The 27,191-nt window shown below is 36.2% G+C and overlaps 1 protein-coding gene across 1 annotated transcript; it reads right to left on the reverse strand.

The window, feature by feature from the left end:
* Positions 1-27,147, reverse strand: CUNH18orf63 (chromosome unknown C18orf63 homolog). The gene is made up of 12 exons (XM_024754813.1): positions 27,014-27,147; positions 25,160-25,238; positions 23,168-23,224; positions 21,283-21,394; positions 20,333-20,374; positions 18,799-18,875; positions 11,156-11,265; positions 8,434-8,530; positions 8,237-8,322; positions 6,863-7,046; positions 248-1,246; positions 1-57 (listed from the first exon to the last, which is right to left on the reverse strand). Exons 1-12 carry the CDS (start codon positions 27,145-27,147, stop codon positions 1-3), a joined length of 2,034 nt encoding a protein of 677 aa, XP_024610581.1.
* Between the last annotated feature and the right edge of the window lie 44 nt (positions 27,148-27,191).

A 27,191-nucleotide genomic window follows, 5' to 3' on the forward strand; every position in this document is an offset into this window, starting at 1 on the left:
CTAAGCTTTAGGAACGATGAGAGATTTCTTATGTTTTGATTTGTCCAAGTTATGTATCTGTAACCAGATTGAAGAATCACATTTTGTTATAAGTTAACTGTATGTACTTGCAGTTGTGTTAGATACTCTGTCTCTTAATGTGTTTCTAGATGATCTTGGGCAAATCATTTAAATCTTTATTTAGGGGTTTTAAAGGTCTATCACATGGTCAATATCTCCAGATTAAAATTGTCTTTAGGTTTTTTACCTGGTTCTTAGAAGAACTGGATTGTCCGTAATGGGTAGTATTGGAGTGAGGCTTCTTTGAAGTTTCTGAAGAGTCCTGACATAATTTCCTTTTAGACCTGTGGGCTGTTCTGCTTACTATTAACCGGTGGTCACTTACATCAGCTTCTTTAGTTTGATCAACTGATTGTTGCTGCAGCAGTTGGGAATCTTCCGTTTCTGTGTCTGATTCAAAAATGTGTGGTGGTCTTTTCACTTTTAGTGACTCGTGGCCTTTCCCTAAAATTTGTGTTATGTATTTCCTTGTCAAATTTTCTTTTTCATTCACTTGGAAGTCAACAGCACTTTTTATTACACCTAACTTGTTATTTGACATCTGAAATACTGAACTATTAGGTAGTTGTTTAATTTCACTTAAACTCATGACCGATAATTTTCCACTAGAAGGGGGATTTTCTGTCATATTTTCAAAGGACTCAGTGTTTTTTTCTTGCAGAGATCTAGAAGTCTTCATCTGAATGCTGCGATTAGATCTTTTTTTAATAGCTGGATCTAAATTCAGTTTATCATCCTGGATCACACTAGTTTTAAGTGAAAGCAACTTAGATTCTGTAACAACATGTTTTCTTTTCAGGTTGTCAGGTTCTAAGATATTTTTGTTCATCTGTAATTGTCGATTTTTGAAAACTGGTATGAATTTAGGGGCAATATTATGTTGGGAGCTAAAATCTGTGTCTTGAACTTGAGTACTTCCTCTGTTGAGCTTTGTTACTTCCAGATGTACTTGTGCTGCCTTGTCGGGCAGGGACTTCTTTCTGCTCTGAACAGATTCTGGCTGGAGGTGCAGAGTTGAGGACACACAGGGCTTCGGCTGGCTGACCGAAAGCTCCACCTTGTGGTCTGTGGCTACTGAATGAAGTGGAATACTTTGAGCCTGGGCAGGTCTTGTGGAAGGGGCCTGAGCCAGAGAGGACCTGAACTTTTGTTTAGTGGTTAGATTAGGCGGCTTGACTTTGTTTTCCTGAAAGGATAAAGATTAGGAAATTTCGAAAATGTAATAATGTCCTTAATGGAAAAGAAATGATATAAGATATCATCAAAATAAGGATAAAAAGTAACACTACAATACATAGAACAGGTAAAGAAAAACAAAAAACAAATGAGCCTTAGTGAGGACATGTGTATATTTCTTATGATTTGTATCCTTCTTTAGATACCATCCTTTCAAGGTAATATTTTAAGATGAAGTTATATTCTAAATTGTATATAAATCAACTATAAAAACTATACCCTTAGCTGCTACCATCGTCCTCCAAATGTGCTCGTTCTGCTGTCTCTCTCAGAATGTCTTTCCCTCTTCTCTCCATTTTTTCCCTCTCAACTTCCCAAGGATCTTCTATCCGTTACTATTTGTCACCAAAAAAATAGGACAAGGTAATGCTCTTATCTTTTAGTGTGCATGTTCAGTCTCCCTAAGTAGATACTAGATTCTTTGAGGGTAGGAACTATGAGTTACTTATTCTTACATCCTTCACATGCTTAAATCTTTCACACAGTTACTAACAAAACATTTACTCAGAAATTAAATTAATGGAGGAGGTGGTTGCATCTACACTACGTCTTTCAGAACAAGTAGGATTTTGAGTATAGGGCAGTGACTGTGTCTTAATCATTTTGCAATCTTATTGCCTACTAGAGTGCCTGGTATCTGGAAGCAATTCAGCAAGTACTTGTCAAACTGACTTGTCAGATACATCAAAGAGAAACAAGTGCTCATAGTCTTCTTAAAAAATTGTTGTAGAAAAATATAAAGCATGAAATATACCATTTTATCCATTGTTAAGCATACAATTCAGTGGCATTAAGTACATTCCCCACTGTACTTCTGTTGTATAATCATCACTATTTCCAAAACTTTATCTTTATCCCAAACAGGAACTTCATAGTCTTTAAGCAGTAACTCATTTCCTTCTCCTCACAGCTTTGGTTACCACCATTCTCCTTTCAGTCACTATGAATTTGCCCACTCTAAGTATTCCATGTAAGTGGAATCACAATATTTGTCTTTTTGTGTCTGGCTTATTTCATTTAGCTTTTCAAAGTTCATCCATGTTGTAGCACATGTCAGAATTTCATTCATTTTTATGGCTGAATTATATTCCATTGTATGTATATATCACATTTTGTTTATCTATTCATCTGTTGCTGGGAAGTGCTTAGTCTTTTAAAATACATACCTATTAAGTCTTAGTGTCTGTAAAAGAGAGACATGTGACAATAATCGGAAACACTGAACACAGAGTTCTTCTCTCACCCTCTGACATAAAAAACACATAGATTCACACCTTGAAATAAAATTAAAAAAAAAAACAATCTGGAACAATATTCAAACCAGAACAATTGGTTTCTCTCCCTTACTGGCGATTCAGTTGTTGAATATAGTTGGGAGGACAGTAGGACAGAATTTTAGGAGATAAGAGTTGTGAACAGGCAGAGGAAAAGTCAGTGAGTGATCCACTTACTTATTAGGCAAATCATACCAAAACTTAGTGGCTTTAAACAAAAATAATTATGTTTTATCTTTAATGATTCTGGGATTTTTCTAAAAAAATTTATTTACTTTTTGATTCTGGGATTTGACATGGTTTAGCTAAGAGTCTCTCAGGCAGTTGTGGTTAGATGACTCTGGGGCTGGAATCACTTCCTCACTCACATGTGTGATGATCGACACTGGTTGTCATTTGGAGTACCTATAAGTAGCCTCTTCATGTAGACTGGGATCCCTCACATGTGGCATAGCAACTGTCCCAAGAGACAGGAAGAAACTGTTTTTCTTTTAATGACCTAGTCTTGGAAGTCATGTAGCATCACTTCTATCACAGGCCTGCCCAGACCCAAAAGGAGGGGACATAGACCCCATACTACAATAGAAGAGTTGTCACTGGTCAGAAGGGCATGTGGCTGGGTGACCTTGTAGCCACCTTGAAAAATGGAGTAGAATGTCAGAGAGCAGTTGGTCTCCTACCAACTTCAAGCCTCTGACATCATAGTACAGATGACCTACAAAAGGGCTGGTGCACTTGGCAATGGAGATGCATACAAACCCGACGCAGGATTTAGAGAGCTGAAGGAGGAGATGTGGTCAGGGCAGATGGAGCTATGGCCCAACTTCTGCTCCACATCAACAAGCTGCCATAGCTTATCCCCATGAGGCTGAGTTGCAATACTGGCCTCACACAGACTTTCTCTGTGTGAACGTAGCTCTTGCTTCGCCTCCACCTTCCAAATCACGTGCCACCCTAAGCCAGAACGATGTAGGAAGGAATTCAAGGACATACCTACAGCGTACTCAGGTTGACATAATACAAAGTCACCACAGAGAATAACGCTCCTCCTCCCACCACGGCTATTTGTGGGAGAAGTGGGAAGTCCCCAGTAAAGTCCTGGGTAAGGTTTGGGTGATGCTCAAAGTAGGTGACTGGGTTCACTTTTGTCTGTAGATTTCTCAAGCCGGAGTCTTATTCATGTCAGTGAGGCAAGAAGACGCCCCTCTTTACTTCCTCATAATTTGCAGAGGGCACAGAAGAGGAACTAGCCAGCTTTCATGACCCTGAGTGAAGTGATGCAGAAGCTAACTGAGGAATGTTTTATAATGCCATGACACAACAAGGAAGCCATCATTCAAATGCAAAATATGGGACATTTTCCAGGTAAATGATCCAGTTTTCCCAGCAAATAACTGGCATAAATAAAAAGGAGGGGAGTTTGGAATGTTATTCAATAAAAGAGATCTAAGAGATAGAACAACCAAATTATGTGGAACTTGCTTGGATTCTGACTTAAACGAAACCTCTAAAATAAATCTTTGAGATAAACAGGGAATTGCAGTATGAACTGGTATTAGGTGATATTAATCAATTATTATTACATAATATTTTTAAAAAGCTCTTATCAGAAAAAGACACATACTAAAGTCTTTACAGATTAAAATAACAGCACATCTTGGATTTGTTTTAAAATACTACAGTTTACCCCCACCCCAAAAATCCGTCAAGGAGGAGCCAGATGATAGGCATACAAGAGTTCGTTATACTATAGTAATTTCTTTTATGTATCTTGGAGAATTCCGGTAAGTTTAAAAAAAAAGCTAGTTTGGCTAAGCACTCCTACTAATTTACTTCTTTAAGTCAGTTGAGTTTTATCAAGCAGTTTGATCAATTTGTTTTTCATTTTTTAAATTTATTCTCTTTAGTACTTAGAGCTAACAAGGTTGTAACAATAATAGGAACTAACATGTACTGAGAGCTCAATTACAAGGAACTGTTCCAAATAGGATTATCTAATCCAAAAACAAAACACAAAAAACCCTATGAAGTACTGGGAAGGAAATGGTGATGTGCTGCCCAGATCCCCTTCAAGAAAGGGCTGCTCCCCTGCTGCTGGGGTACTGTCAGCAAACCACCTTTGGCAGTCAGCCCCTGCAGAGACTGCCTCAGTTAGGAGACCCACCTCACCCTAGAACCTGCCTGTCTCCAGGTGGCCCAAATCCAACGACAGATGGAAGAGGTATAAAGGCCTGGCTATTTTGGCCAATGCAGAACCACTGTGATGGGCCGTTTTAGCCCCTGTGCTCCTCAGAAGGTTGGCCATGGTTATCTGGCACCTGCTTTGCTTTTGACTTCTCCCTTTACCCACTCTTCTTCCTTCCCTGCTGTCTGTAGGTGTTGATTCCAAGGGCACTTCTCGATAAGCATCACACGCACTGGACTCCATTTCAGAGTAGGCCTCCTAGAGAGCCCAATTTGTGACAAGTGCTATTACTACCACTACTACTATGCCCCATTTTACAACTGGAGAAACCGAGGCACAGGGAGATTAAATAACTTGCCCAAGATTATACAAGTAGTAAGGAGTTCAAACCTAGGCAGCCTGTCTCTAGAGTCTGGCTCTTAACCACAAATCTAAACGTTTTCCAATTTTAGAACTAAGAATCCATTCTTTGGGTTTCAGTTTTAATTTTGCAATGTATTTAACTGTGTGGCTTTGGTTAAATTACTTGAATGCTGTGAGCTTCAAGTTTCTTCTGCAAAACTGAGAAAACAATTTTTTACCCCAAGAGTCTATTTTGATGATTAAGTGAGAAGGCACTCAATAAAACTGAGGAGAAATTCTTATTGTCAATGTACCAATTGTCAGAAGCAATATAAAGACCAGAATTTCCAAGTAAGTGTTATTTTACATTTAAGAAGCAAATTTTCACAAATATATTGTCTGGACTCACCACTTTCAAAACAGATGTAGGCTGGAAATATAAGGTATTCAATAAATATATTCAATAAAAATGCATGATGTAATGACATATCTTCTAAATTCCTCACATTTGGACTTGGCCAACAACTAAACTTTTTAAAATGTTATGTCAGGGCAAAATTTTAAGATTCATAAAGATCATAAAGATGTCAATTGGTATTTGTTCATGCACACTCCCTTCTAAGGAAATGGCCTTGCCTTATAGCACTTGATATCTTGGCTGTTATGTTTTTATAGCATTTATATGAGGTGTTAGCCCCTAACCCAAGGATACCAGATCCACAGGCTGGCTAGTGACAGATGGTGTGACCTGGCTAGAAAAGATAAAAGGGGTCTATCAAATACTGGCTCTGGTGAATTTTACTCGAGGATTATAAAGAGAATGAAGCAAGCAGTATGGCAGCAAAAGCTGAAAAAATGCCATGAGGCATAGTGTTTGAGCCGTAGCAAGTCAACACCACAAGAAAGCCTAAATCACTGGAGCAGTGGAAGCTACAATAAAACAAGACGCTAGTATTATAAGTCAAGAAAGGAGACTCAGAAGACACAGAAATATTCAAATAATTCATATTACATTCCAAACTGTTCAAATTATTCAAACCTCCGTCTTTCCTTTTGATGAAAACACACATATTTGTCATTTAAAAGAAAGATCATTGTTGAAAAATTTAAATTGGATTTCCACTTGTTCTTCAAAATTTTCCCTTTTAATTTTGTTTCCTTTTGACAAAGAAATCTTATTTTATTGAGTGTGAAGATAGGCCATCATATTTTCTTCATCAATATTGCTTAATTGCTACTTATTCTTTTTTTTCATAAATAAGATTTCACTTAGCATATCATCTTACAATGAAAATGCTACCATAATTCAATTTCTATAAATGGAATTATTCAAAGGCTTTTTCAATCAATCAGACTCAAATGACTGAAGTGGCAGAATTTCAAAGAAAACTTGGACTTGTATGAGGCAAATGTTTCCAAACTATCCTATATGATCATTTATTCATTTATTCTTTGAAAAAACATTTAATGAACACCTATTAAGTACCAGGAACTTGGAATAAGATGAATATGCTCTTTGCCCTCTAGGAAGTCATGTTAAATTAGAAGAAATAGAACAGTAAACAACTACTACCATCATACCAAGTTAAATACAATAATAATAATAATGGCAATAACAAATGGTTAAGTACAACAGTGACAAATAGTACCAGGGAAACACTGAACTGAGAGAAGACTTACGGCACAGTGGACAGGTAGTCCATCACTGAAAGCAAAAGGTGCATAGCATGTCTTAGAGAACTTGGTAGGATATGAAATCTCTTACCTGCAGATACAGTTTAGTTAGTTCTTGTGTGTAGTACAACGGTTTAGTTGTCATCTTTATGGGAAATCCACATATATGGGGCAGTTTAGATTTTAAATCTGAAAGAAAACTTTTCAACACACTTTCCATATCTACCCTTGGAAAGAACTGTATGGGCTGACTTCTGATGCAACTGAGAGGGTATCTGAACATTGTTAAAGAACAGTGGGAAATTTTCTGTAGATAGAAGACAGCATTTTTTAATGGAAGTAAAACGGTCTTAAAAGGTACACAACTAAATCCTAAATATTTTATGTATTGCTTATTCCATATTATCCAAAGCTATAGAGAACATTTACTCACAGGAATCTTAACTGCTTAAATATTAACACTCACAATAAAGACAACTCACAGTACCCTTACTATATGGCTTTCTACACAGACTGGCAAACTAAGATTTATTTAAAAAAAATGATTTATAAAAAAGATACTATGACCTTTATAGATTATAAAAATAAGTGTTTATAGTAAACAATAAACAGGTTGCATCTCCAAGAGCAGTAAAAATTCAGTACAGAGAAACAACATGTATAGAGTGTACTCAAGCTCTAAAAGCAGTTCTTTGAGAAAAGCAGTTACTTCTTCTGATGAAAAATATTCTGAAGACTTGGAATAATGTCTTAGCATCTCATGAAGGGGAAAAATTGATACCTGTCAACCTCAGCTTTATATTAAGATTTGGGTTAGGAAATGCAGAATACAGAAAGAGAACATTAGGCTCCTCCCTCTTCCATTTGGAAACTCCAGCTGGTCAGAGTATAAAGAGAAAGAAATGGTGAAATAAGTACTAATTAAGATGGAAGAGTTTCACCTGAGCACTTGTGTGCTTTTTGTATGTTGATTTTTAAAAATAACATTAAGAAAAATATTTCCTTGAATCAATGGGGTGCATTAAGTACAACTCAAATCCTCTAAACTTTGACCGTAAAATTAAATACTCTGAAAAGAAAATTTCATTAAATGACTAATTCTTTTAATTCTACCCTTTCAGTAATATCCAGCATGCCACAGGAGGGAGCCCTTGGCTAAGAAGAAGCCTGCAATTATTTTCTTACTTTCTACTAGGAATCATGTAAACATTTTTCCTATCTACTCTAAAGTTTCTTCTACTGTCTAAATTGTTGCAGTAGTGTTTAAGGGGAAAAAATATTTTTATTAAGCTCATCCTCAAATAAAAATAGCAAAATTCTAAGGAAAACAAAAAACACTTATTCAGATAAAAAGAAGTAGAGGGAAAGTAGCTTCATTTGAACTTAGAGAAGGTTGAAAATGATGACATCAGGGCAGGAGTAAGCCTGGATCATAAGGTGGGCAGAGAGCATCTGTAAAGGATACGTGAAGATCCTTCTTCCTATCATTTTGAAGTAGATGCTGCAGTATATTTTAGTAGTTCCATAATTTTCTGGAAGCTTATAGCTATACTAAAAATTAAGAACAAAGTTGAAATTCTCCTGAGAGAGCTAAACTTAAGGTTAAATTACAAGAAGTAAAATCAAATAGCTACTAATGTAATATATGTTTCTATTCCTTACCAGGTCATCCCAGTGCATCTGGAAATCTTCATATGAGTGAAAAGGACAGTCAGGGGGTATGGTGTGAAGAATACTTATTATTTGTCCCATTTTCATACTATAAAACATAGAGGTGGTGAAGTATTATGAGCCAATGCTTAGATACAGTTTAACTATGTGATTTGGAAAGTATTCAAAAATTTTAGCAACTATCAACACATAAGTAAATAAGCTACTCATTTGCTCCCAGTTCTAAATTAACATTGTACTAAATTCTTAACTAGAATGTTTAGAAGATCTAAGTTGAACTGATGCAAACAATAAGCCAGTTATAAACACAAACTAATGAATACAGTGTTGCCACATAGAGGTATGCCTGGTAACTGTTAGACTTTAGGGAAAAGTCTGTTAAGAGCTGAATGAATCAGAGTCAAATCTTGTTCCCTACCTACCTTTTCTTGGCTTCAATGACCAAGGCATTGTGTATATGCTGCTTGAAAGTTCTTTTGCCTAAGCAGGTTAAAATTTCATGCCAAGAGTCATATTTATGTTAATAAGAAGTCATTTTTTCCCCTGAAGACAGTACAAACTTAAAACAGCTCATATCAAATGACAATGAATCATTAATTATATGTACAAGTTTATAATATTCTATTGATATTATTATAATAGTTGTAATTTTGTAATGAGACACCTAGAAATTTTACCGTTTTAAAACTAGGTCTAATAAAAATGTAAATGTATATCAGAGGCCTTTAGAGTCGTGCACTTTAAGATTCTTTCTCTAAAGTGTACTGTGTTTATGTGGTCTGTTTAGCAGAGTTTACCAAATAGAGTAGCATTTTTGGCTTATCAGTATAGTCCCAGGTACTATGTATACACAGTAAAATGATGCTCTCCCTTCATGGCAGTTTGAGGTTTTTCAAGCTGTTTGCTGACCCAGAATGGGGAGCTGTTTGAGTTCTTGTTTCTACTTGCTATTGTCAGATTCTATATATACATTCCCACTTTTAATATATACATTCCCACTTTTAATCATGTACTTGCCTATAGTATCTCCTCCAGGTAAAAAAAATTTGTTAAACTCTTACGTAAAATAAAAAAAAAAAGTAGATAGATATTTTTATTTTTTTGGCCACATCCAGTGGCATGTGGCATCTTAGTTCCCCAACCAGGGATCAAACCCGTGCCCCCTGCAGTGGAAGCACGGAGTCCTAACCACTGGACCACCAGGGAATTCCCAATAGATAGATCTTTTTAAGCAGTTTAATTGAGATGTAACTCACATACCATACAATTAATTAACCCATGTAAAGTATACAATTCAGTGGTTTTTAGTATATTTGCAGATATGTGCAACCATCACCACAGTCAATTTTATTTTTGTTTATTTAAAAATTTTTTGGCCATGCCACATGGCTTGCAGAATCTCAGTTCCCCGAACAGGGATTGAATCTGGGCCAAAGCAGTCAAAGACTGGAATCCTAACCACTAGGCCACAAGGGAACTCCCACCACAGTAAATTTAGAACATTTCATAATCTCAAAAAAACAAACAATGAGTTGAAATAAGGTAGTTTTTTGGTTACAGTTTTATTGAGGTATGATTGACTCTCAATAAACTACATATATTTAAACTGTATGACTTGGTACATTTTGACCTATGTATGTACCATGAAACCATCACCACAATCAAAATAGTAGACATACTCATCGCTCTCCAAACTGTCCTTGTAATCCCTCCAATTCTTCCTTAGTTTGCATTTTCTAGATTTTTATATAAATGGAATAATATAATATGTACTATTTTTTGGTCGGGATTCTTTAGTCATGTTGTGGTATCAATATTTCATTCCTTTTTATTGCCAAATAATATTCCATTGTGTGGATATACCACAGTTTGTTTACCTATTCACTTTTTAATGGGCATTTGGTTGTTTCCAGTTTTTGGGTATTACAAATAAAGCTGCTGTGAACATTTGTGTCTTTTTTTTTTAGATAAATTTTAATTTTTTTTTTATACAGCAGGTTCTTATTAGTCATCAATTTTATACACACATCAGTGTATACATGTCAATCTTTGTATGGACATATGCTTTCCTTTCTCTTGGGTAAACCCCTAGGAGTAGAATGGCTGAACTGCATGGTAAGTATATGTTTAACTTTTAAAGACACTGCCAAACTGTTTTCCAAAGTGGTTGTACCATTTTACATTCTTCCCAATCATGTATAAGTTTTCCAGTTCCTCCACATTCTCATCAATATTATATCAGGCTTTTTAGTTTTGGCTATACTAGTAGGTGTGTAGCAGTATCTTATTGTAGTTTTGATTTGCATTTTCCTAATGACTGCTAATGATGTTGAGCATCTTTCAATGTGCTTACTTGCCACCCATATATCTTTTTGGTGAATTACTTGTTTAAATCTTTAATTATATTTTAATTGAATTGTATATTGTTGAATTCTAAGAGTACTTTATATATTCAATATATTATGTATTCTCAGTAAAGCTGCTTTGCTGGATATATGTTCAGCAAAAAAAAAATGTAAATGTATAACAAAATTATTTTAGTAATTTGATGGCTTCTGTATGACAATATTGTTTCAATATCTTTTTAAAGTGATAATTCAGTTTCAAAAATTCACAAAAATGGTTTATACTTTTGCACATATCAATGTTGAAGCAAAGTAAGAGACAACTACTATCTTGAACCCACCCTAGATATTACACATTTAAATCTCACCTTGGCAAAACATAGCACCGGTTGCTCAAAATCGAATGTCCCGCAATAACAGCATTCTTGTTAGTTTCAAAATCCTTTATAATACTTTGAGAAATATCAAATTCTCTTAGCTTTGAATAGAAATAAGATTTTAAAGCGTTAAGTCCTCAAAAGAATTTGGCAAACAAAAAGAAACATTAAACAACACAGATGTATTACACAGTTATGCATTATATAGTTTCAAAGGCTATTACACTGAATCATACAAAACCACTTTACATAATGTAATCAGTGTTTCAGCTCATCCTGTTTCCCCTCTATACAGTATATCAAATATTTCATGCTTTCCCTCTTATCTTCCAAACCCAAACTCCTATTCTGTACTTATTTGAACTGGTTTTCAGTTTCTTTAATTATGTTAATTTATAAGAAGTTGAATCTCTGTCCAAAGGAAGGTACTTACATTTTGTCAGAATAGCATCTTAACTAAAGTAAAAAAAAATTTTTTAGGGGCTTCCCTGGTGGCGCAGTGGTTGAGAGTCCACCTGCCGATGCAGGGGACTCAGGTTCGTGCCCCGGTCTGGGAAGATCCCACATGCCGCGGAGTGGCTGGGCCCGTGAGCCATGGCCGCTGAGCCTGCGCATCTGGAGCCTGTGCTCCGCAACAGGAGAGGCCACAACAGTGAGAGGCCCATGTACCACAAAAAAAAAAAAAAAAATTTTTTAAGTGGAGGATGTGTTAGGGAGTTATACCTCTATCTGGTCTTTTGGAGGGGAGAGGACAGAGCCAGTACTCTCACTCTCCTTTTGTATCCCTTTTCCATGTCTTGGAATGCTTTTTTCTGCAGTCCTCAGGTGCCCTGTCTGTAGGGTATTTAAGCCTGTAGGCAGCCAACAACTTGCCACTTAAAGTTTTCTCACCCTGGGAAGTGTGGGGCATTTTCTTACAGTGAGCCAGAGATTAGAGAGACCTCAAGTGAGGTGGAAAATAAAGTATTAATGGGTGAGAGGACACTGTATTAAGATTAGAGAGAACGGTTCACAATCATTTGCCCTTATCATCCATCTTTTGGGAAACAACATTCTAACTTTATTGCCTACTGCTTTTCAATGAACTCCAGCTAACCTGGCCAATTTTTTATTGCCTGGACAAGTCATAAGCATTTTAACAATGCACTGGCTTAAAGCATTGCCCCCACTCTGATTTATCTGAGTTCTACCAATACAAACCTTACAGGCCTAAATCTAGACCCTTCTCCTCCACATTCAGTGACTTATCCTTCTCTGAATTTCCACTGCATTTATTAGATTAATGGAAATGGGGAGCAGGGCAGAGCAAAAAACCATGGATGTAGGAAGAGGAAGATGATAAGCGCTGGTCATGTTGAAAGGACACCAAGAATGAAAAGATACCTATTGTGCTGTACACTGGAAATAAATCTTGTGCTGTGATACTCTGTGCTTGAGATTAGTTGCCTGAGCTGTGTGTTAAGAAAAAGATGGTCAGTGCAGGAATGGCTATGACTGTTAGAAAAGACTGGCTGCAGGTGGATGAATAAATTATTTAAGGGAAAACAGAACCTGAAGTCGAATTCAGAGAAGGTGGGTATCAGTTCCAAATGTTTGCAGTTTATGAGTTCTCACATACATCTACTTACACAGCTTGTGTTTATATCCTTCTGAGTATTTTCTACACTATTCAGGGACTCAAGGCAATTGCTGCAGGGATCTCCATGATACTAGCACTATGTTTATATTGGTCTTTCTCAACTTAAGAGTTTTCTGAAGACCAGCAAACCACTCATCTCTTCACTATACACCCCAACAGACTCTGATTTACCTATCATTTACTAACTCTTTGCATTTATTTACTTAACAAATATTTGTGTCCTTATGTGAGCAAACCCACATAAGAAGGTACTCAATAAATATCACTTCCTCCTTATAATGCCAACCTAAAGAATTTGGACTTTATCTTTCCTAGGCAACATTGAGATACTAGAGATATTTAGGTTGGGGACCTCTGTTTTAGAAAGAGAACTCTGCTGACACTGTGAGGAAAAATTAGAGAACAAGAAGGAAAAATGCTGGAAACAGGAAGGCCAAAATGGAAACCATTTTAATAGTTCAAGGAAAGGAAACGAGTCTAAATTAGAGCACTAGAAATGAAGACAGAGAGGAAGAGATTTCAGAGACAAAGGTAGACTATTGAAGAGCGACTGGATATAGCAAGCAAGAACCAAAGATGACCCTGAAGCCTCTGGCTGGGTAACTTACTGGCTGCTGATGCCAGTGACCAAAAGAGTAAATTCAAAGGAGGAGCAGAGTTGGGGCTGGGGAGGGTGATAAGTAAATAATTCAGTTTTAGACACAACTGGGTCTGAGTACCATTAGTACATTCATGTGAAAGTATCAGAGAAAGGACAGACAAGCTGAAATTATACAAGGATGTCTGGGAGGTATCATTGTATAGGTTCAACACTGGAATGGGTGAGCCTGTGAAGGAGAAGAAAAGAGGGCTGAAAATGGAACCCAAGGGTTCCATTTACAGTGTGATAAGCAATATTTACACTGTGATAAGAGAAAGATGAGCCATGAATGAATGGAGGAGATTCTGGGGAAAAAAAACCAAAACAGTTTCAGAGAAATCAAAAAAGGAGCTGATTCAAGAAGAGAGGAAAATTTTGTCAAAGTTCCAAAGGTTTCAAATATGAATTCCCTCAGACATCTCCTTTTTCTCTGAACTCCTAAAGAAACATAGTTCCTATAACAATTATTTTGATACTCTATTGCCAAAAAAACTGCTATTCAATTGTTGTGTTTTTTACTCAATACTTATTAGGTATGTACTTCTGTAAGGCTCTTTGGGACATAAAAATTTGAGCCAAGGAACCCAAGCCTAGGTGAAGGAAGTATGATGTAGTGTAGTAGAAAGAAGAGAGTGGAAGGACAAAATCTAAATCCTGAATCTATTCACCTTTATGACCTACAGCAAATTACTTAAACTCTGTGTCTCGATTTACTTATAAAGTAATAACAATAGCCATCCTTTATGAACCTCTACTATGTACACTTAATGTACTTTATCCCATTAACCTCCTAACATTGTATGAGGTAAATACCATTACCTTCAATTTACAAGAGATCCAGGGCAATTAAGTAACATGCCCAAAGAGGCACTGCTACTAAGTGCAGAACTGGGGACTTTAATGTAGTTCTAAGCCTACACTGAATTTTTTCGGTGTGTGAATTTAACCAGTGCTGAGGAAATGTTCCTTTCTCCTGGTAAGTTGTGTGTGCATGCCTTTTCTTCTGACCAAGATAAAAACTTCTGGAAGGAAAAGATGTCTTCCATCAGCACCATGCACATATACATAATGACAACCAATAAATAGTTGTCTATGGAGTAAATACAAATTTGTTTCAGGTGCCCATTTCTCAAATTTTCCGTATAATTAAATGATCAAGGCAAACAGCTTAAGATTACATAATGCTATTCTGGAATATGTTCCTCATGTAACTGTGGGTTCAATTATAATCGTAAAGCATCAAGTAAAACGGCAGTTTATGCATATAAACTTCTTTTTAAACACTTAACTGTCAGGAATGCATTATTTTAAAGTTTAAAATAGTCTAAAATTCGATAAATGAGTAAATTATTCTTTCAAATACTTCTTGAATCCATTTAAACTCTAAAGATAAAGGCTAAAATCCCATTTCTCATAATGAATTATGATAAACTGTCTTAAAATTTGCCTAGATAGGATCAAAGATCAGAATTTAGAAAACTACTAATTTGTAGCCCACAGGAGTTAAATAGGATATAGAAACAAATGTCACTTAGTTCAACATATAAATTAGTCTTCCACTCCACTCAACCTTCCACTCATTCCACAAATATTTACTGGAGTGACAGGTAGCATGGTAGGCTCTGATGATAGAAAAATCAATTAAGACACAGCTTGTGTTTATATCCTTCTAAGACTTCTAAGTTTAATGAGATAGTTCTAAGACTTCTAAGTTTAATGAGATAGTTACGTGGACTTCTAAGACTTCTAAGTCTTTTTAGACTTCTAAGACTTCTAAGTTTAATGAGATAGCTACATGGACAAGAATATGTGATACACATGGCCAGGGGAGCACAGAGAGAGATGAGTCTTGGGAGCTGTGTAAGTCTTCACAGAGGGGTGATATGTGAAATAAGCCTTGAAAGACGAGTGGGAAGATGAGCCAGAGAATGGACACGACAAGCTTGGAGAACAGTATGAGCAAACACATGTAAGTATGAAAGACCATGTTATCTTTGAGAAACAATTAGTAGTTTGGCTACTTGGAGAGCAATGACGGGGGAGATGAATTTGGGTCAACTGGTATATTATACTAAAGAATTGAGATTTCATCTTATTGATAATAGAAGCCATGGTAGATTTTTAATAAGGAGAATGAAAGTGTAGAAGATGAACTGGAAAGGAGAGAGATGGTAAATCTCCTCCTCCTCACCTTTATTCCCCACTCCGGACCTATAACCAATACTGGATTTTGATAAAATGAAAATCCAATCCAATTATCTTTTAGTATATTGGGAACAAAGGTAAATAAGGCAGGACCCAGACTCTCAAAGAAATTACAACTTAGTAGGAACACAGACATGTATGAAACTAACTTTTATAGCAGTCCGGAGGTGAAAAATGGCATATCAAAAGTATAAGTAAAGTGAGATTTAGAGGAACTGATGAGGAATTATAATTTAGGGAATCAATTTAAATAAACTGAACAAGCATCTGTTGAGTGTAAATGTTGAACAGAAGAGAGGAGCGTATCGCCCCCATTTCTGGTGTTTGCTTCCATGTCGAGAACGATGTACTAACACATATTCATGATGTCACTCTCCTCCTTCACTCACCCCTCCCAGGGCAGATGGGATGGCTTATCTGGTTGGTAAAATTGGGACAACTCCTACCTCGTCCTCTTGGGAGCTGGCCTGCTGGCAAAGAGTGGTGTTCTGTATTCTCTCAGTCATACTGGGAATGGTGCCTGATCTCCCAAGTGAATCTGTGGGTTTCTGTTACTGCCATAAGTTCGTGGGTCAATCTACCTAATTCTAGGGTTCAGACAGGTCACATTCTCGAGTAGCTGTTTTTCTTTTTCAGTAATAAACAGTGTGACCGTATATCTGTTAACATAATTAAAATGGAGACCAAACTTGAAAATTCCTTAGGCAGACAATACCAGTTAAGCTACAACGGCAAAACCTAATTTAGCTTATTCTGCAACCCAAGCAAAATTTAACTTAGATTATTTCTTGTAAATGCCTCCAAAAATCATAAATGAACCACACTGTTTTCCAAAGTGGTATGCTACAATAACTTTAACCAATCCCCTGTCATTTAGAAACCCCACTGCTATAACCAATCATTATAAAGATTAAACAGCTTCCAAATTTTTGCTATATAAGCCGTCCTATAACAACACACCTCTGAGCTTCATTCCACTGTTGGTTTGAAGACTCCCAGTTCACAAACTATATCTTTATGCACAATAAATTCTTAATAAATACAATTTTGATTGATCTGATTTTAATTTTTAGCATATCCCAGTTCATACACATTGGGCCAGTATCCCATTAGGTTAGCTAGTGCCCCTTTCACACTCTCAAAAGTGTTCATTTTGGATGATAAATTATATTCTCATCCTAGTAATAAAGGTGGTGTTCTGATCTCTATATGTCATACTCTTCTTTGTCATTCTCTAATTGGTTCAAATCTCAGATATATAAAACAGAAGTATCATCTGTTGGAAATTCAAAGGGTAGTAAAACACAATATTGGTCCCTAAGAAGCTAATTATAAGGCAAGTTGGAGATACAGAAATGAGTATAACTCTAAAAATACAAATAGGGGGATCTCCCTGGTGGTCCAGTGGCTAAGACTACGTGCTCCCAATGCAGGGGGCCCGGGTTCAATCCCTGGTCAGGAAACAAGATCCTACATGCCGCAACTAAGAGTTTGCATGTCGCAACTAAACATTCCGCATGCCCCAACAAAGATCCCACGTGTCGCAACTAAGACCTGGCACAGCCAGATAAACAAATAATATTAAAGTAACTAACTAAATAAAAATACAAATAAGTATGTGAGCATGGTGAAGAGTAGTGTGAAGGTTTAAAAGAGGGTGAGAGATCACAGTCGGTTTGGAGCCTCGGGAAGGTTCCTCATCAGTACCAGATACTCATGTTATGCCGCCCAATCTGTAACAGAGAAGAACGAATCTGAAATATACACGATGGCCCATTCTCAAGGCTCTGCCTCCCAGGTCTGACCTTTAAAGGTATAACACTTTTCATTCATATAGAGATAAAAAGTTGTGGAACAGAGAATAACACTTGTCTTGTTGGAGGTTTAGAGGAACATCGTGACCTGACCTACATGGACAGCTGCAAGAACAAAGGATTCGGCACGGAGAAGTTTGCAACAACTAGCCACACCCCTCCCTTTTTACTCTAACTCAGGTAAAATGGGTCTCTGGGATACTAGCCCACCACAGTCTCGGTCTGCTGGCAAGTGACTACTCCTTGCCCCAACACCTCATCTTTCAATTTACTGGACTGTTGTGCAGCAGGCAGTACGAACTCTGACTCAGTAACGATTCCAATTATTTATATTCAGGTCAGCTTTCCTACTGGCTTACATAACTCTTGAAGGCCAGAAAGTAGATCCTATTCATTTTTGACTTGTCTATTGCCTCAACATAACAGGTAATCAAAAAATTATAGAGAAATGAATAAAGTAGCATTTGAGCTGGCTCTTAAAGAATAAGCATAATGTATAGCCACTCAGAGGGGCACTCTAAGCAAAGGAAGAGTCATCTGTGCTATGAGTGGGGTTTCTCAATCTGGACACTACTGACAGTTTGGGCTGGAAAACTCTTTGTGGGGATGGGAGTGGGGTTGCTGTCCTGTGTACTGTAGAATATTTAGCAGGATCCTGGCCTCTATCCACTAAATGCCTGTAGCAACACACCCCTCCTACTTTGTGATAGCCAAGTTTTCTCCAGACATTACAAATGTCTCACGGGGAACAAAATCACTAATTTTGCCCTCCACCCTTCTCTGTTGAGAACCACTGTCACAGAAGAAGGAAAATAACATTTACTGAGTTACCATTAATGTGTAAGATTCTATGCTGGGTGCTATGAGAATCAGCAAAATAAAAGACACATCCTTCCACTAAGAAGGAAAAAACTGTTATGTGTAAAAAATAGATGAGAAAGAAAAAGCTCTAATAATGCCAGTGGGGGGTTATTACATTTAGTATGAGCTGAAATAGCATTTTTAATATTTGGAGATGAAAGAAGAGGCACGAAGTGGGTGCTGAGGCAGGGCAGGGTTGTGGAGTCTTGAATGCCACCTAAAAAGATTTTTGAGCAAGGGAGTAATATAATTAGATCTGTGTTAAACTGACAGAATCGTGTTTTCTTTGGTAAACAGATTTAGGACAATATCAATATAGCAAGCATTTAATAATATGGATTTTGATAATAAAAACTTTCATATCACTCTTCTTGTTAAAAATTAAAACCTCCTAGCATATCAGTAATAATAATAAATATATTAATTATACAGTAAGTATAGTAAGGTTAATTATAGAAATCAAAATATGTGGTACCTGAGGTGGTGGCAGTCTGATTGTGTAAGCTTCTATGCTTAGACAAACTTGAGTTTCTGTTACATTGATGTCTAATACTGAAAATAAAATTATTAACCGTGAACTTTCTGGAATTATTACTCCATCCTATCAAATTAAGTATTTTAGTAACAAAAGAAATTAATTTAACTCAATTTATTCAAGTTGGAAACTCAGTTAAGAACGGATTTTTTTCACACATGGTAAAATTCAAATAATCACCATATAATACTTGATGGTCTATAGATGAGACATCTAAAAGAAGACAAAAGCATATGTGGGTATGTATGTGTAGGGTAGGGTTACAATAAGAAAAATGAGACATCCCACAATTGAGAGGAAAACTCAACAAATACTTTTTAGAAGTCTGACATCTATTATATGTGAAAGATGAAGGCTCTTCTTAAATTAGAAGAGGTACCAGGCCATGCTTTTGACTTCACTAGTCTTACTAACAAATGTCCTCAAATATACTGGCAGATATATTCCAGATCTTTCAGAGCCCCAAGGCTTCTATCTTGCTTTCTTATGATTAAAATTACTTATACAAGTCAGATAGTGGTACCTGGAATAAAGCACGAGGGTGCTTCTGGTGTACTGGTAGTGTTACACATCTACAATTTGTCAGTTTTGCCACAGAATATTACATTCAGTAAAACTAGAAGAAAAAATTCTAACACGTGAGTGAGGAATTTTGCTCTCCTAAGCTGTTATCTTTAACCTCCGACAGCTGTAGTCTCCTGACAGTGTTTGGGGATGGAACTAAATTTAGGTAATGAACCCGTTCATCCAGAGCTAATACACAGTGACTGCCACTGTCCAACTTAAACATAAAACCAGAGCAATGAGGGCAAACAGGCTTCAGCTTGGAAGTCAACTCAGAGCAAATACTCTGTGGATTACAGGTGCTAGTCCGAGATTTAAGGCTATGGCCAAATGGTGGTAAAAGCTACCATGACTGACAATAACGTCTACTTGGCTCAGGATTTCCCCCATCTGCTATCTCTGGACTACTATTTAGGAACATGTCTAGCTGCAATACAACCATGCACATCAATGAAAGAATTAGATTAAACCATATTGTAAACTGTGTGTTTTAGATCATCTGTGTCTCTTTAGACAATCATTTTTTTTAAGAAGAAAAAGAATCATGTACTCAAAAGGAAGTTTTTACTTACAACAGTACTAAAGAATTCTTATGATATGGCTCTGGAAACTATACTTTATAAATGCCTGCAGAATTAAACTTCTTTTTGGTCACAGTTTTCTTTAAGTAGAGAAATTAAAAATATAGCTTTTATTCCAATTAAGAGAAGTGAATTTTTTTTCTTATGTAAGTAGAACGTATATTTTGAACCAGAGGTGACTTCCTGAGTAAAACTGTGATTATAACAATATATGATTAAATTCTGATATAACCTAATCATCAAGATTTTAACAACCTAACCATCTGTACCATTCTTTAAACTGTTATTATATTAATGTTGTAACTATTAACTTATGTATTTTTACTTACCAACAGCACTTTGCTTTCCCATCTGAGAAAGAAATTCTCTTCCTTAAAAAATTCATAGGATATGCCATATTATTAAAACTTATAAATCGTGCTTAATATAACCTTTTTATGTAAAATTATCAAAGCTATGAAAAATGCTTTAAAATACAATTTTAGGAACTTCCCTGGTGGTGCAGTGGTTAAGAATCCACCTGCCAATGCAGGGGACACGGGTTCGATCCCTGGTCTGGGAAGATCCCACATGCCGTGGAGCAGCTAAGTCCATGCGCTGCAACTACTGAGCCTGCGCACTAGAGCCCATGAGCCACAACTACTGAGCCTGCATGCCACAACTACTGAAGCCCGTGTGCCTAGAGCCCGTGCTCCGCAACGAAGAGTAGCCCCCGCTCGCTGCAACTAGAGAAAGCCCATGGAGCAATGAAGATCCAACACAGCCAAAATAAATAAATGAATAAATAAATAAAATGAAGTTTTATATGAATATCTAATGACAATTCAGAGAAAAAATATAATCACTCAAGAAGTATCTCTTCAATTAAAAGGACAGAAATACCCAGTTCTTCCCTCAAATATTTATTCCTGGTATAAAATATTTAGAAAACAGTTAGATCTCAACAAAAAATTCGAACAGACTTTTGGTTCCAACAATGCTGGTAATTTGTGTTCATTTTATTATAATGCTACATAACTTATATTTATTCCTCTTTAAACATCAAGTATTCTATAATAAAAACATTTTTTTTCAAAGAAACACTAGGAGCCCTCTAGATATAATCCCAAAGTAAGGAGATGACACTTATGTTGATGTGGGCTTGCTTGAGAATCCTTGGTTGGGGCTATGCTTTAAAAACCATTCCCTAAAAATAATATATCTTAAAATGAAAAACACATGTACATAATAGCAGTAAGCTAGTTCAGAAAGCCCCAATGACTGAAAGAGATAAAGTCACCTTGCACCAAGAGATGGCCAGCTTTATTCCAGGCTGGAGCAAGTCTAGCTGTGAGTGAATATGAAAGGCAGTTTTGAAGAATTACAGGAATTACTCGTTGTGGAGCCTCCACCTAAAATATTAAAGCACAAAATATGGGCACGTTCACAGCAATTGTTATGTCCCTATAAACTCAGAGAAAAATGTCTGTGTGTTTAGATCACCACCTAACAAACTGGGCTATCCTGGATATAAGTTATAGTCATCACTACAGCTAATCCTATCTGGTTCTAAAGTTAAAGAAGTGTTAAAATATATTCACTTTGAAACTATGACTATAATGGGCAAATTCTACCTGCTTATCCTGGCTCAGTAAGTCTAAATTTTTGGAGCTCCGGTGCTAGGACCTTAAACTTTACTTTGTATTTTGCTGTACACAAAGGAAACAAGTCCAGAACTATACTGTAATATTTCTCATTATGGTTCACTCTAGTTCAATATCACAAAACAATTAAATATTTACATGGGCACACATGCAACCAGCAGAGTATCTCTACTTGTACAGAATTTTTAATGATCAGATGGGAAATTCATGAGTACCCCCAGCATATTGATTAAAGAGGGTTTCCAGGCTGCAGTGCAGGGAGGAGGAATCCTGGAAGAGGCAGTGGGCTCTGTGGGTTGAGCAGACAGAACTGAGAGTCCAGGGAGGCCAAAGAAAGTAGAGTTTGGGGGTTAAGTATTGAGAGAAGAGAGCTGCATAGAGAGAAACTCTGAGATCAGCAGAGTCCCTCCTTGAGTATTCAGTTACATATGGAATAGCACATGCATATGAGGAAACTTCTCAGGGCTGTTTGCTATACAAACGTCCTTACAAATGTGGCCCAGAAGAAAACACTGCCATTGCCTTTGCTAGCATGTAGAAAAGTGAGCAAGCCAAAGTAACTGTCACCCAATGAGTAAAAAGGAGGGAATTATTTCCTACTTTAAGATTCCTGAAGGCTGGAAGTTTATCTGGTTCACAGCTTTATCTCCAGAAACAAGTAAAGTGCTCAGTATATTATAGATATCTGCTGTGATTATTATCATGTAGAAAATATCTATATAAAGAAAAACTGAGCATAATCATGAAGTCTCCACAAGGGTGGGAAAGAATACTGCCTTCCCACAGATTGTAAATGACGGCTAAAACCAGCTTTCAGGTTATTCAAACATTTCTCAGGGAACTGCAAACAATCTCCGGGTATTGTTGAGATCTTATCATCCTAGAACTTAAAGGAAGCATCTCATCTTGGAGATGACCGAAAACCTCATTAACCCTAACCCCACTAGGTCTAGGAACAGAGGCCAGCAGTGATGCCTGGATGGGCTGCTAGAATAACCAAGAATGCAGTGCCTCAGAGATCAACGCAGAGACATGAAGGGAGCTCCAGCAAAGTCTCCACGGCCTGAGTAACTGAGACATGACAAGTGCTCAACTCCACGTATTCATTTTTTTTTCTTGCTAAGATCCAGACACTCACCACCACGGGAAATACAATCTACACTGTTTTGTTCCCCTACTTATTAGCTATATGATTGTGGACAATATTTTCACCTCTCTGGGTTTCATTTTCTTCACCTGTAAAAATGGGGATATTTACTTCTTGGAAGATACAGATGATAAGTGAAATTATGCCACATAAAATGCCTGCCAGAAAGTACCCAACAAAATTAAGACTCTTCCCGTCTTTCTCTACTAAATGTGCACAAAATAATTGTTCTGGGGAAAAAAATGTTGGGTTCTTTCACATGCATAGCAATAACTTATGAGAAAGATACTCTAATTTTTGTTTACTCACAAAAGAAGTTGAATACAAAATCAATATAAACAATGTCTGGAATTATTATCCTTTTTAAAACTTACCTTAGCTCCATATTTTTCAATATAGGCATTAAGTTTTCCAGCTTTATAAAATGGTATCTATTAAAAAAATCCACATTGATAAGAAGGACTTAACATAAATATATTATTAAATAATGCACTACGTAAAGAATTTAAACATTATACAGCAGAGCAAAGCAGAGGGCTATCACCTCAACAGTTTCTATGCCCAGGAGACAGAAGCAGGTAATAATCATTCTCTTCCTGAAATAGAATCTGTGGGTACATTCCAAAGTGAGGAAAGCCTTTCTGGGAGTGACCCGAATCCAGAAACCACATAAGTGAAAAGGCCAATGAAGTTCATATAATAAACATTTAATACCTTTCCTAATAAACAATAATTTATTAAACATGAATAAGGAAAATGGACACAAGTGGAAGATCAAGAGAAAGTTCAAAAGGCCAAGGTGTTCCAACTAACCAATGAAACAGAAATTAAAAGAAGATATTATCGATATTTTTAACCTAACTAATTGGCAGATACGCAAAGACTGCTAATATTTAGTGCTTGTGAGGATGTCGAAATGTAGGTTCTCTCATACACTATTTATTAAATGTAATCTAGTACAAGCTTTTCAGAGCACAATTTAGCAGCATGTAGATTATAGTTTAAAATGTACTGAAATCCAACATCTAAGAATTTAACCCACAGAAACTACCAAATAAATAAAAATGATATAATTTCCACTTTCTGAAGCATTGTTTATAATAGCACAAGACTAGAAACTCAGATGAGCATTAGAAGGTAATAATTAAATTATTATACACCCATACAATGAAATCCTTAAAAATGAGTAAAATATATGTACTGACACAGAACAATACCCAGGCTGCTAATGGGGAAATAAAAGGTAAGTTTCAAAATAGTATGTATAATAATCCCATTTTCTATTTTAAATATTTTTGTCAAAATTTTTACAGCGTGTAATATCTTTGTAAGAAAGTAAAACATATTTTTAGATGGCAATTTTCCTCTTACTATTCTTGCTAAGATTAGCATACTAGAATTTACTAGAACTCTAAAACAATGTCCTCTTTGTTTCATAATTTTTGCAGGTAGAAAAGAACACAAATAAGAGACTTTACTGTCTACTGGTTCACCAACAGCTTGTCTTTCTTAAAAGCTATATTAAGGATGAAAAGATAAAAGATGGGCATACAACCATAAAACCTAGAAGAGAAATAAAAGACCTGAAGAAGATTTTGAATGGTCTATCAGCATTGTTATTAAATATTGATTTCACTGGATTCTGGGGAATTAAAATCTCAGAATAAGAGGATTTTCAGAAAGATTTTTGACAAAAATCTCAGGATAATATAATTTTTATAAAGATTCTTGGTACTTCATTTATCATTCCCAGTTATATACAGCACTGGAAATATATTTCTTGTTCCAATTTTACTAAGAAAAAATTTTAATGAAATTTCCAAATTAAAAAAAACTATTGAGCAGGTGGTGGTGGGATGAACTGGGAGATGGGGATTGACATATATACACTACTACGCATAAAATGGATGACTAATAAGGACCTGCTGTATAAAAAATAAATAAAATAAAATTCAAAAGAAAAAAAACCTATTGACCTAAGTTCTTTAAAAACAATTGGAGATTTGCTGGAACAAGAAACTTCTTCTTTTATATTAAATGTAATTCTAAAGAATAAAATATAAGAAAAGGATTAAGTCTGTGCTATCTTGAAATTATGCTGTAACGTATTTTATTCATTGATAATCTTTATCTTAACATTAATGACAGGGAAAACTAAATATGAATTTAGAGCCACAAAAATGGATCTTACACATCAGGTATATCAAAGTTAAAGTCTGTTAATGGTTTGATCAACCTACAACACAACATAATTTGTCTTCATAAACCATGTTCAATTTGAGCTATAATCAATACCTGAATTAATGTTTATCAATATTGCTCCCAATAATTAGTAATAATACTTTATAAAATGTTAAAATACTAACCGCCATCACCACCCAAATTTGGGTAAATATTTCAGGTACAGGTGATGTCAGGATATCTTGGTGCAAAAACAGCAATTGCCTGTGGAGATGAAATGTATTAATTTTAAAGTGGACTGCCCACTCTCTGTTTTTACTTTACCAGAACAATTAAAAATTGCTTAGTTCGGGCTTCCCTGGTGGCTCAGTGGTTGAGAGTCCTCCTGCCGATGCAGGGGACACGGGTTCGTGCCCCGGTCTGGGAAGATCCCACATGCCGCGGAGCGGCTGGGCCTGCGCATCCGGAGCCTGTGCTCCGCAAGGGGAGAGGCCACGACAGTGAGAGGCCCGCGTACAGCAAAAAAAAAAAAACAAAAAAAAAACCCTCCAATTTTATCTTAAGTATAGACCTGAAAAAGTCTAACCACTGTGAAGAATCCAGCTTTTAAAATTCCTGTTTCTTCCATTTTCCCTTTTTTTTTTTTTAAAGTAGTGGTCAGAAGCACTTGAGTAAAGAGTCTAAGGATTCACCCATCAGTGAAGTTATCAACTACTTTAGTGTGAGAACTATTGACTAGATGCTTTTTCTTCAAAAAGGAATTTTTTTCCAAGCCAGAATGAAGTGGGGTAGCAGTTTTAGTTCAGTATTCAAAAGCCAAATGAACTTACAACAACAATCATTACAATTCAAATTACCATCAATAATTTTGTTGGAAAAAATGGGAAAAACATAAAAGGGAATAGAGGTAGAAATGTAAAAATTTTCAAAATTATTAATCATCAAGGAAACAAATTTTAAAAACCAGGAGTGTGCGTGTATGGGATTACATCAAAAGGTGAGATGGGTCAATCTGTTTCTGGTGGCCTCATCTTTGTTGGAACTGTGGTGCAGCAGGTACGTGCTTTTGCAAGGCCTGCCTTTGTCTGACACAACCACGTCTCTGCTCTCTCTGTTCCAGCCTCTTTGTCAGTGATTGGAATGATGAGTCAAAACACCCCTCTCTTTGGGCATGACCCATATGAGGGTGAACAGCAAAAAATCTCTCTTAAGGTTTTCTACTTATTTGTTTCCCAAAGCGGTCACAAGTGAATGCTCAATGAGTATCAAATTGTACTTTAGCAGGAAGGGTACAGACTCCTGGCTGCACCTGAGTGGGAAAATATACAGTGGGCAGGAGAAAAGTTTTATAAATAAGAGCAAAATGGAGGACACCCCAAGAGTGTCTTATTTCTGGCCCCTAGCAATCTTATACGTGTTTGTTCCTCTCCAAGAAATTCAGTTACAGATATACTATTGTTACGTATTCTAGGAGTTCTTTTTTGAATGTCTCAAACAATTTAAGGGACGAATACATGGTGGGACCTCAGTAATCACAGTGTTATACTTTAGGCTTCAACTAAGCCGTTTTTCGAAGACTATCTTGGGTCTTATTTCAAGATAGTTCTTGGAGAAATACTCTTCAGAAATACTCTTATATCAACCTGAAAATTTAAAAATTATATTAATCTAAAATGTTTACAGTATCTCCTAAAGTGCTTCAAAAACAGTAGGTACTTCATATATATTTATTACTATCTCTATGTTTTGGGACCCTGATTTAATTCATCAATGTCTATAAAATATTTAAATTAAAATATCAGACAAGAAGCCACAAATATAAAAACTCAACAGTGCGATAGTCTATCTCAAGTATTTCAAGTCCTCCCCTAAATATAATTCAATATACCTGATTAGAACAAAACTGAATTCCTTTATTTCAAAATTATATAAACAGATTGAGTAAATGAGTATTTTGCTTTAAAGGAGATACTACTAAAACAGCTCTTAAAGGTCTCAAAAAGTTTATAAAGTCTTATTTATAAGATGTGTTTTTTTACCTGCATATCTTCAGCTGTGTACTCCTCATCTCATTATCTGCCACTCCATGACTCAATATTATCCTGACAGCACAGAGTTTGTGTAAATCTGGAAGTGTGATGAAGAACAGTGACTGCTGCCTAGAGTCATTCATACTTTCTTGTTGACTGAATGTCTCAGTAATCCGGCCTTTTAAAA

This window comes from Neophocaena asiaeorientalis, unplaced genomic scaffold (assembly GCF_003031525.2).
Source record: "Neophocaena asiaeorientalis asiaeorientalis breed wild unplaced genomic scaffold, Neophocaena_asiaeorientalis_V1.1 scaffold124, whole genome shotgun sequence".
NCBI lineage: Eukaryota > Metazoa > Chordata > Mammalia > Artiodactyla > Phocoenidae > Neophocaena > Neophocaena asiaeorientalis.

Bases quoted from the DNA above. Each gene is read 5' to 3' on its own strand.
- CUNH18orf63 (XM_024754813.1), bottom strand. From the start codon at position 27,147: ATGAATGACTCTAGGCAGCAGTCACTGTTCTTCATCACACTTCCAGAT. The intron at 18,876-20,332 runs GTAAGTAAAAAT...TTTTATTTTCAG, and splicing joins GGGAAAGCAAAGTGCTGTTG to TATTAGACATCAATGTAACA. The intron at 58-247 runs GTAAAAAACCTA...ATCTGGTTACAG, and splicing joins CCAGTTCTTCTAAGAACCAG to ATACATAACTTGGACAAATC.